The sequence below is a fragment of the Rhea pennata genome, chromosome 5 (genome assembly GCF_028389875.1).
Source record: "Rhea pennata isolate bPtePen1 chromosome 5, bPtePen1.pri, whole genome shotgun sequence".
Taxonomy (NCBI): Eukaryota; Metazoa; Chordata; class Aves; order Rheiformes; family Rheidae; genus Rhea; species Rhea pennata.
Window position 1 is genome coordinate 50,892,767 of NC_084667.1, and position 15,928 is coordinate 50,908,694.

At 36.7% G+C, this 15,928-nt stretch overlaps 1 protein-coding gene across 2 annotated transcripts in view; it reads left to right on the forward strand.

Moving 5' to 3' along the window:
- Positions 1 to 434: 434 nt before the first annotated feature.
- Positions 435 to 15,928, forward strand: part of SPATA7 (spermatogenesis associated 7) — a 44,055-nt gene continuing 28,561 nt past the window's right edge. For both annotated transcript variants that reach the window (XM_062576687.1, XM_062576688.1), the window contains exons 1-4: positions 435 to 556; positions 10,194 to 10,274; positions 11,230 to 11,322; positions 13,780 to 13,827. In XM_062576687.1, the coding sequence (XP_062432671.1) occupies positions 517 to 556; positions 10,194 to 10,274; positions 11,230 to 11,322; positions 13,780 to 13,827 (262 nt within the window). In that variant the 5' untranslated portion in view covers positions 435 to 516. The remainder of the gene's footprint in view (positions 557 to 10,193; positions 10,275 to 11,229; positions 11,323 to 13,779; positions 13,828 to 15,928) is intronic.

Below are 15,928 nucleotides of genomic sequence, written 5' to 3' on the forward strand. Positions count from 1 at the left end.
CTTTCACTAACGAAGAAAAGCTTCTGCTAAACTATAACCTATCACTTAAGAAGACACCCGGTCACCTGTGATCCAGCTTTATCTGCAGCAACGCATTCAGAAAAGCACTTTTCGGGTTTTTAAGCGTGTAATAGGGACATCTAGAAGACCGGGATGGGAGGGGGATCGGCCAGGGCTGCGGCCCCGACGGGGCGGCCCCCCGCAGCAAGGCCGGCGAGGCCCAGGCTTGGCGCTAAGGGGCGCAGGCCTCGCCACGCGGCCCGCGGTCGGCGTTTCTGCGCCCCCACCCCGCGGTGGAGGCCGCGCCGGGGAGAGTCCCCCTCGCCCGCCCGCCCGCCGCGGCCTGCGCCTTCTCCGCCCGCCGCGCTCCCGCGGCCATGGCAACGCCGGCGGCGGCCAGGCCCGGCGCCCCGCCCCGCGCCGCCGCCTCGGCGGCCGGGGAAGGCGGGGGCGCCTGATCCGCCGCTGCGGAGCCAAGCGCCGGTCCGCGCCGCTCCTGCGGGCCCGGCTGGCAGCATGGGGGTGAGGATGGAGAGCGGCGGCAGGCGGAGCCGAGGTGCGGGCCGGGGTGGGGGAGGCTCGGTCGCGGCGGGCGGCGCGGGGCGCGCTCCTGCCTCGGCCTGCCGGGGCGGCGGCGCGGCCCCCTCGCGGCCGGGGCCGGGGCCGGGGCCGGGGCCGGGGCCGGGGCCGCGCGGCCTGCGGGGCGGGCCGTGCCTCCCTCCCGGCGGGGCTGCCCGCCCGTGTGGGGCCCGGGGGCGGCGGCGGGGCGGCCTACATTTCTGTGCCTTTCGGCGTCAACTTCTTACTGCTCAGGGCTGGCGTCAGTGGTCCGGAATGGATTTTACCCCGTGTGTAGGGCGTCATTTAGGCGCCGTTCGGATGCACATTCGAGTTTGTTATTTCGGTAGCGTTTTAATCCAATTGTAGTCGAAAAATAAAAGACTCTAAAGCAGCAAAGCTTCGATAAAACGATTCCTTAGTTAATTTAGTCTACTGTGGGCTTCTGTTGTGCTGTGTATCTGTGAATAATCTTAGGGGTGTTTGGCATAATAAAAGCAGGCATAAACGTGTGAAAATCTTTGCAGGATCCGGTTCTAACTCTTGAAAAATACCTAAAATATTTTTAGATTTGATCTTGAAGGTGACATGTAATAAAAAACAAAGATAGGAATTTATCCTGTAAACATTGAATAATATCAGTATTGCTAATTTATGTAATGTTAGATTCGTACGCAGCTCTGTTAGGTCAGGCCTACTGAGCCAGTGTTATGCTTTCACGTCACATCTCAGTGGTGGCAGTTCAGGTCTTTGGCGATGACGGCAGATGTCACTCCAAAAGATGTTTGATATCAAAATGAAGTTTTGACACAAGTAGAAATATGAAATACAGAGCAAAGCCTAATATCTTGTGCAACCAAGTTTTATGCTATTACAGTCTCCATGGAAGATGTCCTCTTACTCAGTGTAAAGACTATTTTATTAAGGATTTATTTTTTTTTAGACAAATTATGTGTTTGATTCTCAAAATACTTACTTTTACAGAGAATCAGAAAGGGTGCTGATTGTTAGTTGACCATGAAATTAGAATAAATAGGATATAAGATCTAAATTTCATTCAGGTGGCGGCAAGCTTTGCATGAGTAACTCCTGCTAAATCAAATGTAAGAATATAAAATACTTCACAAGTTAGAAGGAATTGTCTGTCTCATCTGACAGCTTCTGTCTACATGGGAGGTTACTGCTTATCTGCATAGGAAGTATTATCACAGAGTAAATAGTATATACAGTCCTTTGCCTACTTTCACAGACACTCAGGAAACATCCCTTCAGACAACAGGGATTAGCACTAGTGAGGATATAGCTTCCTTACCATGAGCTCACGTAGAAAATCCATGTGTCTGAGCAAACTTGGCAGAATAGCTGGTGGATTACTTGCATTCAGTTTATAAAAGAGGTGGAACACATCACATGTGTGATTTCTCTATAAGATACTTGGATCCACAAGCTGTTTGCCTGGAAAACTAATACAGAATGGATGGGATACTCTGTTTCCTGCCCTAATGTACTCCTTGTACATTCCTGTTCCTTGTAATTGTTAAGAAAGAAACAGAATTTTATATTGTTTTGTATCAGGGTTTCTGTTTCATCTGGTGAGAATATTAAGCAAAAGTAAAAAGTAATTTTTTTTTCTATATAGGGCTTGCATGGAGGTCTTTTCAAAGTTCAATAAGGATAGAGATTTTTCCCCATAAAATACACTGGCAACATAATTCGTTATATTTTCCCCTAATTCCAGGTAGAGTAAACCCCCCAGTTACTTACTCCACTAATTTCAGAAGTCAGTTAATACAGTCACAGGTTTATGGCCTTAAATAATTTGAATATTGTAATTCCAAACCAGCTTTATTGTTTAAATCCAGTTTCTGCTTTAGGCTGTTTAACTCTTGCTACCAGTGATTGGCACGAATCTGAAGAGTAATAAAATCATATGATTATTGTTAATGAATGGCACACAGTTACATCACTTCTATGTTACTGCAACAGGGAAGTCATCACTCCTTGCTGCAGGGAAATTGCCCTTATAGTTAGGCAGTTTGTACAGGCTTCAGAATTTCCAAAACAAAATGAAAATACTGTGTGTGATAATGTTGAATTTCTTGATACAGTAGAAATCAGCACATAGGTTCACCATGTTGGACTTCACTTTCTGAAGTTCTGCTTGCTCTGGCCTTTGAATTGCTGAAGACAACAATTAGTGAATTAGTGTTTTAGCACATTAAAATAACAGCACCTTTCTACAGACAGGTCAGTAGAATTGTTACAGTACTCAGTAGCAGGTAGTCTGTGTCGTCTGCAGAAGCACAACTGTCCAGAGAACTTCTCTGGTTAGTTACCCTTCTAAGTTAGAGGTTTCCAAACTGTGATGCTTGCATTGATAGTTGTACACCAAGCACAATTGTTAAAAGTAGCAGACCGTTACAGCTTCTTTAAATAAGTTATTATTAATATTCTTCAAATAAGAATCTTACTAGTGTATTTAAGGCTACTGTACACTGTCACTTCATTAGATTTCTTCAGCTAATCAGAGAAGGTTTTGAATTTTTAAACTGAAATATGATTTCAGTAGAATGGTTCTCATTTATGCAGAATACTATTAGATTATTAGTTGTAAAGGATTGCGAGAACTAACTAACTCTTAGGCATTAAGAGTACAAGTAAAGAAGAGCTTTTGTGTAATCTAGCATAATAAATGAATTAATAATGCCTATCTAATTTACAGTTTATAAGATTATCTATGGTCAGGGAGTGATATGTTATAATGTCATCATTTCATTTGATAAAATAATAAATATTTCCAAAGCAAATGATCCCAGGTAAAATTCAAATGGAACATATGAGACTTTACTTCAAAATTAGGGCATTGTGTCTTCTTGGGGCTTTATTCATCAAGTCTTGCTTCAGAAATTTTAGGAAATGATAAGTATATATTTCCTGTGGCAGATTATGTCATTTCTTAGTCAATTCTAAAGTTAATTCTCTTAAAGCTAGCTTCATATTTAAGATTCTACTTTCAGAATTGATGGGAGTTTTGTTATCATTGAAATCAGAAATGGGTCCAAGAAGCTTCTATTTAGTTTGAACACAAAAAAAGAATACAGGCATGATTATGAAGTGCTCAGTTTGTTCTCACTGTAATTTTCAAATAAAATGAAACATTATTAATGTGCTCAGTAATCAACTGAATTTAAAGTCATATTTGAAGTTACCTCCTTGCATAGACACTGCAAAAAGCCATGTGGAACTGCCATGTTTAAATCTGGTTTCCTAAAAAAAGTCTGTCAGTGGGTTACTGCTATCTGCCAGCCTTTTTCTCTCTTTCCTCCTTACAGCAGTTCAGAATCCATTAGCTAGCTTCAGACAGTTATGAGTGAGAAGTAGGAGGCTTAGTGGTACGAACATCATCGACTGGGGGAAATTATTTCCCAGTTTGTTGGTAAAAAAAAACCCAACAAATTAACATGCTTATTCAGGCATTCTCTTCTTTGTCCATTAGAGGATGAATAACTAGATGGCTGGTGATAAGTGCCACAATTTAAGTAATCCAGCAACTAGTTCTAACACGTATCACACCATGTGTATTCAGATGCACAACAATTTCTGTAATATAAAGAGTTAATGGCTACTTTTGTTTAAATATTCCCTTAGTACCAAAAATAGAAAAACCTGTATTTCAAGTCCTAATTTCATTCCTTTAAATATGACCTTTTCAGAAGCATTGAATTAGATGCTTGAAAGAGTTTCTATCACTACTCCTAATTCATTTAGGATTTCACAAAGGTGATTTAAAACACTTATGTCCCCTCCCCCCAGCATGTGTACAGCATTAGTGCTGTAGTGTGCTGTTAAGTGTGTACACAGTTAAAAGAATGGATTCACAGCAGAAAGTGCATTGAATAGGAGATTACTAAACTAATGAGTAGAAAAAGGGCAATAGAGCATCCTTCTCAGCACAAAACCGCTTCTGCCTGTAGTTGCCTGAATTATTCACTTGAGTACAGATGTGTCACTAACTATTTTTGGTTTAGAGCATTGAGAGATTGGAGAAAAAGAGAGGAGTAGTTGTTGGTGGTAGAGACGAGCACTAAGGCTTTTAAAAATAAATTTTTAATGTTTTATTTAGTGTACAGGCTAAAGTAATCGCAAAGCGTTTGTGAAATTTGGGCTCAGTGTCCTTATCAGCCTCAGAGAGATCAAATCCCATACGTCTCATGCAAATACTACGCTTCTAGTCCGTTATAGGCAGAAGCAGTTCGTACATCTCCAGCTGAGAGGAGGCCACTGTGCAGCCAGGAATCCTGGCACCAAGAAACAAAACTGTCTAGGGAGTGGCTATATGTAAGGGTAATGATGTATATAACAGTATATAAGTGTTGGTGGCTTTAAATGAGTGATGAGCACATTTCTCTGAGACTACTGGGCAGACGTGAGATCTGGATCCATCTGGACCTAAGGGTGTTTTGAATCCTGTCTAAAATCTAGTAGCTGTTCATATCAAAATACAGTTCTTGCACTTCTCTACACAGTTAATGGGAGGTTATGGCTTGTAGTGTTGTATCTAGGTGCCTGTATCTGATGTTCCACCTGTAGTGTCTCTATTTTTAATTGATTATGTTTTAAAATAACCAGCATTGATAGGTAAATATAGTCTGATCGAAGTTTTTTTTTCTTTTTTTTTTTGACTTAATATAGCTAAAATTTAGATTTGTTGTAAAAATATCAAGTCTAATACTTTTATTTCAAATCTCTCCTATGAGAACACTGTAATGAAAAACTGGGCTTGTTTCCAGTACAAGTTTGTGCTGTAGAGATGAAATACTTTGTAGAAAAATAATTTCTATAAATTCTGTATATCTGCTAAAAGTTAGGAAACAGAGTAACAAATACAAACCACCGATTTCTGTGATTTTAAGACTGTAAAATAGAAAGCAAAAAAAAAGATAGGATGTATTTTTTTAAAGGAAAGTGAAAGGATCCTTTTGACAAAATATTTTAAGATTATCTTTGGAATTATATGATTATTACTTGCCTTAGAGACCATCTGGAAAGAATTACTGAGAAGGCTTCTTTTTTATTTTCCCTTCATCACTGTGTAGTATCCCACACTTGCAAGGAGAGCCTACAAAAGTAAAACATAAAACCATTAATAAGGAACTAAAAGATGCAATTGTTATGTTTTTAACAATGTTTGATTTATTTGCTGTCTATGCTTTAGAAGAACACACAACATGAGAAGCCTGGTGTTATATAGTTGGTGTGGATAGTCCACACTGCCCACACTGTGACAAAATGTGTGGTTAGATGTTGCAGTTACATGTCTGATATATCAGAGGTGGGGAGGGACCCATTATACTTCCAGTTTCTCAGGTTTAAATCTCAGAAAATAATTTCCTAAACTAAGTGGCATGGTCTTGAAGAGTTTCCAGTCCAGTTCTGGAAATATATTTAGATAGACTTTAAATTTGTGATTGCAGGGTTTAGAATTATTTATTTTATTAGAAGAAGTAGAAAAATACATTTTGGTCAGAAAACTTTATTATTGCTGAAGATGCTTTAGTACTGCAAGTACTGGGATGAGTTCTGCTAGGCACAACTCAGACAAGTAGTCCTATTCCCAAATGATTTATTTTTTGGAGTTATCTCAAGTCCATCAAAATCAGTAGGAAAACTTTCACTAAAAAAAGTTATTATTTGCATGAGTGGATTTTGAAAAGGAAAAAAAAAAGAGATAAGCAAAGTGCATACTACTTTTACTCTGCTTGAAGCTCTAAAAGAGTACAGCTGCTTTCGCTGCCTTAGCTATACAGATGTTCTAATCATAATGCTTTATTATGGTCATTTTATCAGGTATATATCTGGTAACTATGTAATTTGCTGAAAATTTCACTTCCTCCTTTAGAATTTCGTTCATATTATCTAACCCTTCAGTTGAAGTCTAGCTTTTTGCTACTGTGCGAATAACTTTGAACATACAAACTGAAACTAAACAAATACCTGCTCAAGTCAGCAGACCACCTGAAATTATACTTGCAAACCATTTGAACGTTCTTATTGTTTGACTGGGCTACCCATTCTGAAATTTGAGGATTGCCATTCAAACGTTAACGCTTTATATCTCAATTCAAACATTTTGAACAAACAGCAAAATACATCACACATCCCCCACATACCAAATCCTCCAGGTTCTCCTCTGACATTAGCAACTTCTGTCTTCATTGTAAATGTATGACAGTATAAAAAGCTGTGATACATTTCAGATTTAGGGAGGATCGTATAAGTTGAATTTTGTGTAGAAATAGTAAGTTTGATGGAACATCTACATGAAAACAGCCTGGGATCCTAAGAAATCACTGTACTTGTTATACATTCTCTGCCTCTTTTTTTCAATAGCATTAAGTATTATTTCAGTCAAACTAGTATCTTTGGGGCCTTTTTTTATGACAGGTTTCCTACATTTTTGTGAAAACAGGTGGTTGACAGAAAGAGAGACTCCTGTGCTCTACTTGATGAAAAGGTTACAAAATTATTTCAATCATGTTATTTAGCACCAGTACTGTAGGAGGAAGCACCATGGGAGCACCACAGGAGGTCTTCTTCACAGGCGCTGTTTGTGGAAATACTTTAAATTAAAGACTGTTCTGTTCTTTAATTGAAGCTACAATAGCGTGGACAGTTTGCCGGGATATGATGCTCAGAATTCAACTCAACTCAACTCCAAAAAAAAAAAAAAAAAAAAAAAGCGTAAACTTCAAGAAAGTATCATTTGTTAATGGCATACCAGCTTTTATCATGTCCAAGTACTAATACAGCTGTGACTCTGGCAATTCAAGGGCCCCCTAGAGTCTGAGTATTCAGGAAGAGTTTTATTGAAGGGCCTCCATTTCCTGGAATACGGGCCACTGCTTTAATGCTCAAGTTAATTCTTAGAGAGTTTCAAAGATACCTGTGAAAGTACTGAGTGTCCTGCAATTAATTAGGAGTTGGGTTGCGGAGCATAAGAAATCTTTTCTCAGTGGCATAGAAATTATGGCAGGAAGGAAGAACTCAGATCTTGGGCATAGCGTGCAAGGTGTAGGTCCCTGTGCAAATACCATGACCTTTTCATAGATGGTTACATTGGGTTCCAGTGGATTTAGGATTTTCACAGGTTGGGGATTTCTGCATTGCTTGTGATCAATCTCTGCTCTGTCCACAATCAAAATATTCAGAGGAGACTGCAAAATATTTCTCCCTGCTTACCCGTTTTGACATTTTTTGCCTATGAAATGATGATGCAAGATCTGGCAGGAGAGAAGGTTGGCTTTTCTTTTATTTTGAAGTCTGATATAGATCCGTAGTTAAGGGCTTAAAGAATAACATGTAATAGTTTATTTGATCCAGTTTATCCATGTGCCATCTGCTGGTGATGCACAGAAAATGAACATTTGAAAATCACCTAATTTTCATTATAATAACTTATAACTGTATGTAATTGTCTCACATGTATCTCCTTCTGGAGTTATAACTCAGATCTGAAATATGGAAAATGTGGGAAAATTGTGGTGATTTTGAGCAGTGCTGAGTGCAACCCTCTGATTTTCATGTGTCTGCTGTAGTCTAGCTTTCTGACTTTTATAAGGGCTTCTACAGGTTTTTTATTGTTAGGAGGACCTTTATTTTAGCTACTAAAATATTTATAATCTAAGATTTAAGTCCTCTGAAAGACTTAAGTTTGAGCCTTCACCTGTTTAAAGTATTTAAGACATTTCAGTGTGAATAGCCAGTAAGATCATGAATACTGCTCAAATGTAATAGATAATGGTAGAGAAATAGAGTTTTTAAACAAAAAAATAAAACCGTTATTGTTAGGTTTGCAATCGTTGTGAAGACAGTTATTCTAAACTTAGCAAATTTTTATTGGATGTTTGGAGTTTTTATATTTTTTTAAAAATCGGTTTAGTACTGTTTATCCCTGTGTATGTTTAAATCACAGATAGGCATTAGGAAGAATTGTACCAGAGGGGGAATTTAAAATGAGCTATTTCAAATTAGTGTTCAGGGGTAGAAATGGTGTTCTTTGGCTTTGAAGAACAAAGAAAATGGCATAAAGTTTTTAAAAAAATGTAGAATGGGATTAAAAAAAGATCTACATATTATTTTTCATCATTTTTTTTCTCATCCTCTTCCTACTCCTGGTCTGGAACACTCATAGCAAAGAGTAGTGAGAGCATTATTAGTGCAGATACTGACTCTGCTGTACTTAAGCCTCACAAGCCCATGCTATATAAAGGTTGGATTTACTAAGAATGAAATCCTCATACTAATTCAAGATCACCTTGATAAACTCAGTCCCTATTCTTATGAAGCACGACAAATTATTGATGCACATTTAGTGTCATTTGGCAACAGGGTCCTCAAGAAAATGCTCTGAAAACTTTAATGTGTGCTACTGATTTTCATTTTCTTTATTTTCTGAAGATCCGTAAGTTTTAAACAAGCTATGACCTCTTGCTTCCCTAACTAATCTTAGTCACTTGATATTTTGTACAACCAGCAGAGGTTTTTTATAAGGCCTTTGGGAAAATGCTGTTAAAACATTATTAAAGGAATAATTTATTTTGCTGCAACCTCAATTAATAGTCTGACACCACATTACATACATAGTTACGATTACACTGTATCAGTCACTGTGTGACAGTGGTAAGTGGGAAGGAGCATGGAAAACCAGGTGCTGGGCATGCGGGAGGTAAGAGGCCATGAAAGGGAGGAGTTAAGGGACTTTTTAATGTGTGTGGCAGGAGCACACTTGTCTTTTGGCTTGGCTGTAGTAACACAAATATATATGTCATATTCTAAAATTCATTCTGAAGATTGTGCAGAATCTTAATTAAATTGGATGGAGATTTTTAGCTCATAGCTTGCACAACAAACAGTGGTTGTGAGCCTGACACAGCAGCATTTATTTTCATGGAAGAGTTGTGGAGCCTCTAATTCCTAGTCTTCTATTTCTCAGAACAACTAGATATTTAATTAAGTTTTGTCAGCACCTACACTTGTCTGTAGAGTTGTTGAGTAGCAAGCCAAATTCTTCATACTTTAATAGCAGTAGATTTTTGAAATAGACTGCTCTCGTTAATAGGATGGTTTTTCCACATGAAGATGATTAATTTCTTTCAAAATATTAAGCTCAGATTTTAGTATAATACTAACCACAATCATTGTCTGCATATTTTTTGGTGATTTTTTACCTACTTACTTGTATTTATTTATTTTTAACTATTATTTAGTCATTTGACATATGATAAAATTCTGTCAATAAAACTTGAAAACAAATCTTGAAATTTAGCATAGGTACAAAAGGCTGTATCTCTGTGTAGTTTAATGGCCAATATAAAATTCAAACTGAATTTTGATCTAATGGTCTATTCTGCTGTTTAATTCTACGAACCAATGAGTGTATTATCATCATACTTTGGCATTCAGGTAACTAGAGTTTTATATTTTAGTAATAGTACAACATTTAAATATGTTTATTTTTCTACTGAAAACGTCCTCTACAATCATTTATGAGTTCTATGGAAAAAGATTCTTTGCTTTATCTTGTCTGTCAAAATACGTATTTTTCTCTTTTCTAAGTCTCTGACATTTTGTTAAAGGGAGTGAACACCCAGCTGTTGTCATTCCCAGATGTGGCCCAGCAAGCCCATTTAAAGGACACTTAAGTACCAAGAGTAATGGTAAGTAACACACATCCTTTCCTAAGAATGTTGTGGTTCCTTTGCTGTGAATTATGAATATTTATGAATTTTTATTTATGAAATTATATTTATGAATAAAAATGTTTGTGTAAGTAAAGATCTGCATTGTTTTCAATTGCTGAAATTTAATAGTGCATACATTTAGTATGCTTTACTGAAAATACTTTTGAGGAACGAGTTTTCTGTCTTCACTGTTTGGCAAGCTAGAAATAGTTAGCAAGATATATAAATGTATATAAATAGATAAATGTGTGTGTGTGTGTGTGTCAGATATGTATGTCACATATATTGCCTAGAATGTATGAAGTTACTGCTTTTAACAAAGCCCTCTGATTAAACATCTAGCTTTATAGTAAGTAGTTGAAATGGGCTAATATATGTTTATATGCTATAATGTCACCTCCGGCACATTTCTCAGAAGAGTATAGAATAGAGAAACAGGAAGTTTCCATACTGACTTTTCCGTAGTCCAACTTCAACAGCTCTTTAGCTATTTATTGCAAGTTAATGGCTCAGTGGAAAAAAAAAAAAAAAAGTAAGTACACAGTGACTTCTTCAGAGCTGGACAGTGAGTTTGCACAGGCAGAAGGCAAGCGGCCAGGAACTAAAGCTGGATTTAAACCAGTGGGCGCTGGAAGAGATGACATACTGGAATGAAAGCATGCATCAAAGTCTTTCAAATGCGTGATGTTGGAATTGGCTCTTAGGAAAGCAAAGTTTCATCTTGATACTTGTCCTGTTTGATACTGGCAGGATAAAACTTAAGAAAGACACATTTTCAAGGTTTTTTGGCTTTCATTTTCTGATAGTGATTGATAGTCTAGCTGCTATTGGAAGTTCTGAATTTGGATTTGAATTGCAGTTAATAACTCTCTAAAATTTTGGTATTCTTATACCTGTCTTTATAATGTTTAAATATGTTTTAATTTTGTAGCTTTCTGCATTGATTCCTCACAGAGTCTAACCAACCAGTACCTGATCAGAGATCACCTGATGTTTCATTATAACAAAATCCTTTCAGCCAAAGGTAATAATGCACATATATGAATCTTTTACTCCAAGATTTAGCTCATTCTTTCAGAATAGGCTCCTATCAAGGAGGAGTATCCTATCAAGGAGGAGGATTGTAGGATGCTTAGTTTTTTTTTCCTGTTTTGTACACAGACTGATATCAGCAAGGAGATGTAGCTGCTACTTGATGATACCTTTTGTATTCTTGGGTTTGGAAATTTTGTATAAATTTTTCAAGTTTTGCTGGAGTTACTAGTTTAATTTCCAGATACTTTCTGCTATATCTTATTCATTCTGCTGTAGTAGTACTATGAAATAATATGCTGAGATAAAAATGTTGGAGATAGTTGTGACAGCAAGCAAACAGAATTTGTCTTAGGAATAAATGTAGAACATTTTCAGTTAAACTCAGACCAGTGTTTTGTTTTTATTTCGAAGATACTCCTGATCATCGGTTCATATTACAATCAGTGGCATTAGTGAGCGTTAAGGACTTTGAAAATTGCTCCATGTGTTTGTAAATGAAAAAAAAAGTACGTTATTATTTGTGCATATTTTATTGTTAGAAGGTACTTATATTTATCAAAAGACAAAAAAATTACTTCAACTTAAGAGGCTAAAGTTCAGTAAAACTTACTGTTCTGAAAAAGAAATAAACGCACATGAGAGATCTCAGGAAGATCATTTTTGGTTTAGGTAAAGTAAGGATTCATGGATTTACATTGTAAAATTGGCCTTACAGTCAGAAGGCAGTCAGCCTTTGCCTTTCCACAGTACTGTAGTCATTCTGTTGGTCTTTATGAGGTAAGAATTCACAACTTCATTACCTTTCTTGCTTCACTGATTTGTATTTATAATGGTAGGATAACCAGACACATAATCTGCAGTTATTAATAATCACTAAAACTTGGTATATTTCAAATTAAACTAAGAAAATAATGCAAACAACATTCTTTATTTGACTTAAGAGGATGCATACTCCCAGTTTGTGTAATCTATTTCCAGTTTTATTTTTCTTAACTTGGTGGGAGAATCAGTACTGCAGGTTTAGCTTGGGCATCGTTAATGTATTTCTAATATGTGAGTTGAAGCTAGTTAAAAACTTAGGGTAATAACATTGCATCTGAGGAGCTGTTGTTTCATAATTTCTTGCCTTGATTAGCCTCCAAGTAACTACAGAATGACATTAAATGATGTTTCAACTTGTTCTCTTCTGCTCTTGTGAGATTCCAATATTATATACAGTATGTGGCTGTGGGATCAAGCAGCACTTCTAATTTCTGTGGTCATTAAAGGTCTGTATTTTTGTATGTTACATATATCTAAAGTGGTCTAAAACAAGTATAATTTGAGGACATCGACAGTGCTGGCTATATAGCAGTGGGTTTTTTTGCATACAAAAGGAAATGGCAAATTAGGTCTCAGTGTAGAGCTGCTGAATATCAAGTAGTCCAGTTTAGAATTCTTTTTTTTATGACAGTGCAGCTTGAGATACCTGTGAACTACTGTCTACTCCTAAAACAATTTTGTTTGTAATTTAATCCCTTTATAAAAAAAATAAATTTAATAGAAGATCTTGTATATTTCTTAATTATGGCAAGATCATGCTCAAAATTTAATCAGATTTAGAAATGTGTGGTTATTCCTCTATGGACTAGTAGTTCCCCATTGACAGTGCTAGAAGTGAAAACAAACTGTATTATAGTCAAAATTAATTTTTAAAGTTATATATGGAGCATTAAGTACTGTGTTTAGAAAGTTAGTGTCATGCACAGTACTAAGAAAAGTCTATATAGTTTCATTCTTCATGGCATAAACTGGTCATGGGGATTGCAGTCCTAGAAATATTAACGGCAGGATATCCCAAGTGTTTAAATTAAATGCATAAAAGTTTGCAGGATATAATGCTTTTTTAATGTCTCCTAAAACATTTTATGGTCTATTTCTAGTTATTTTCAGAGAAAGGGTTTTGGAGATGGTTGTGCTGATTTTCTACATCATACCTTCCCTTCCTAAAGCCTGCTTTAAAGAGAGGTGCACTGGGGCTTTTGATTCTGCCAAAGTCAGTGCTTAGAACAGGCATACTGTTGTTTTTCTGCCATATAACATACACAATATCTTCAGGTATGCAGCTAAATGCAGTCAGCAAGTAACTTACATTTCTGAAAGATAAAAATGTATAGAAATCTTTTATAGGGAATCTTCATTAAGTAGCGATTCTTCCTTCAAATATTTAGTATATTTTCCTTAATGTCTGTCTTTATCTCTAAAATTATCTGACTATATTAATATCAATCTAATCTTTTAAATGCATAGCACATAGCTAGCATATTTTAAAATATGGAAAACTTCTGTGTTCTAATGAAATTAGTCTTTGTTTAGTGTTTTTTGTTGTCATTTTGTTTCTATCACAAATGTTTATAAATAAAATCAATGTGGAATCACTCATATTTATTCTTTTTCATATTTTTAGCAGCAGTAGACTGTTCAGTGCCGAGAAGTAGGTTGACCAGCATCAAACGTAAGTATTTGTGGTACATTAATTCTGGAAAAGCTTCTGTAAAACTAGTTTAAAACAAAAGAGCAAGAGAAAGAGAAGAATAATACCAAAATATGATTCTTAGTCAAGCATATGTGCATCTGCTTGTTTCTTCGGCTTTTTTTTCCTCCTGCTGCACCTATTTGTAAGAATTGGCTGTGAATATAATGCTAGTGAGATGTACCTAGTGTGTCAGTGATTAATTGTGCTTAGGATTACAATTAATTTTGCTTAGGATCCTTTTCAGTCACTTAGTTAATGGAGCAGAAGAGGAGAATTTCAGCATTTTCTTATGTCGTGAGAATGAACTTTCAAGAAGAGAGCTTAGTAGTGTGAGGACAAGAGTTAATTGGGAGAGTTTGGCATCTGGGCTGAAACTTACTGTTTCATTTCACAGAAAATGTAGCTAATTACAAGCACACAGCCCCACAGCCTGGATTAAACTGCAGTTACTGTTTCTGAGAGTTGTCTCATTACTTACTGTTGTGTAAAAGCAGCAGTACTGTAGCTTTCTTTATGGTGTTAGCTGAAAAGCAATATTTTCAAACCATTGACTAACAGAATACTAAATAAAGTATATTAGTCAAAGGGGATAAATAGCAGCTGTTTATTAGAATAACAAAAATATCTCTGTTATCTGATGTCTTTTTCTCTAAATCCCTTTCTGTATTTATAATTAGTTATGAGTGCTGAGATTCTGGAAAAAAAATACTCATTTAGGATGGAAAGATAAATATTTTCTTCTTCATACAGTATATTTTGTTCTCTTCTGCTATTGTGAGATTCCAGTATTATATACAGTATGTGGCTGTAGGATCAAGCAGCACTTCTAATTTCTGTAGTCATTAAAGGTCTGTATTTTTGTATGTTTTATATATATATATATATACTAAAGTGGCCTAAAACAAGTATAATTTGAGGACATCAACAGTGCTGGCTATGTAGCAGTGGGGTTTTGGTTGTGGTTAGTCTCAAAGCTAGGCAAGTCGGAGTGATACTACCCTGTAAAATGAGAAGAATAACTAGAGCTGTCGCAGGGAATCATTCAACCTTTTGGCAGAATGACTTGATTTCATTTTTTCAATATTTCTGCACAGTGGGTTGAGAGTGAATTAGGCAACAAGCTGCACCTGGATCGCAAAAGGTGCCGTTGGTATCTATGGGTATACCTTCTTGTGGAGCAGTCTTGCAAAGATATCCAGACTGCAGGGGGAATTTCAGATCACCTGTTCTGTGGATTCATCTGAAAAATTCTTCTTTTCCATGCTCCAGCTTTATCAAGAGTTCCTTTGAAACAAGCGTGGAAGCGAGTTGGTGCATGAAGGAAATTTACAACTAAATGTTTGCCTAAAAAAATCCTCTTGCAGTTTTTCTTTCTGCATCAGCTAGACTCTTTCCTAGATTCCCTAATTAACAATTATTCTTGCATACCTTTTCAGGTCTTGAGCCTTTCTCAACATCAGCAAATGCCCATTTGTCTTAGTCTGCTGCCTTTACATATAAAATGCTCCTGAACTGAGAGCTTGTGTGTTTCACACCAAAATGAGTTTTCCTGAATAATAGGTTCATTTTGGGAGGCAGCAACAGTAAGTTAACTTTAGCAGATAATTGTCATGACACTAGCAAGTGTGCTCTGTAGTGAGGAAATTTCCATTTTAGATAGCAAGCCTTAGTTCAATATGTTTGTCTTTCAGTTCATCTTACTCAAACCAGTGTCTGACTATGTTACTCGGTTCTGGTCACAGATGGAACATTAATCTCCTATACAGGGTGTTGATGGAAACATTTCACCTTTGTTACTGCTTTTGTTTTTGCCCATCTGTTTGATAAAATTGGTACACTAAATCCTCGCTAAATTGCTCTTTCACCTATTTTCAAACTGGAATGGAAAAAGCTGATGCTGTGTTTTATTTTGTTAGAACATGCATATAATGAACACAGCCCTGGAAGAAGACATTTCTAGTTTACAAAGGAAAACAATTTAAAGCTAGGAAAAACCAAAGCCTTTGATTAGGGATTATATGGAGATGACAACCAATAGCTCAGGCAATGAGAGTATTCAAAATGAACTGAAAAGAAAGTA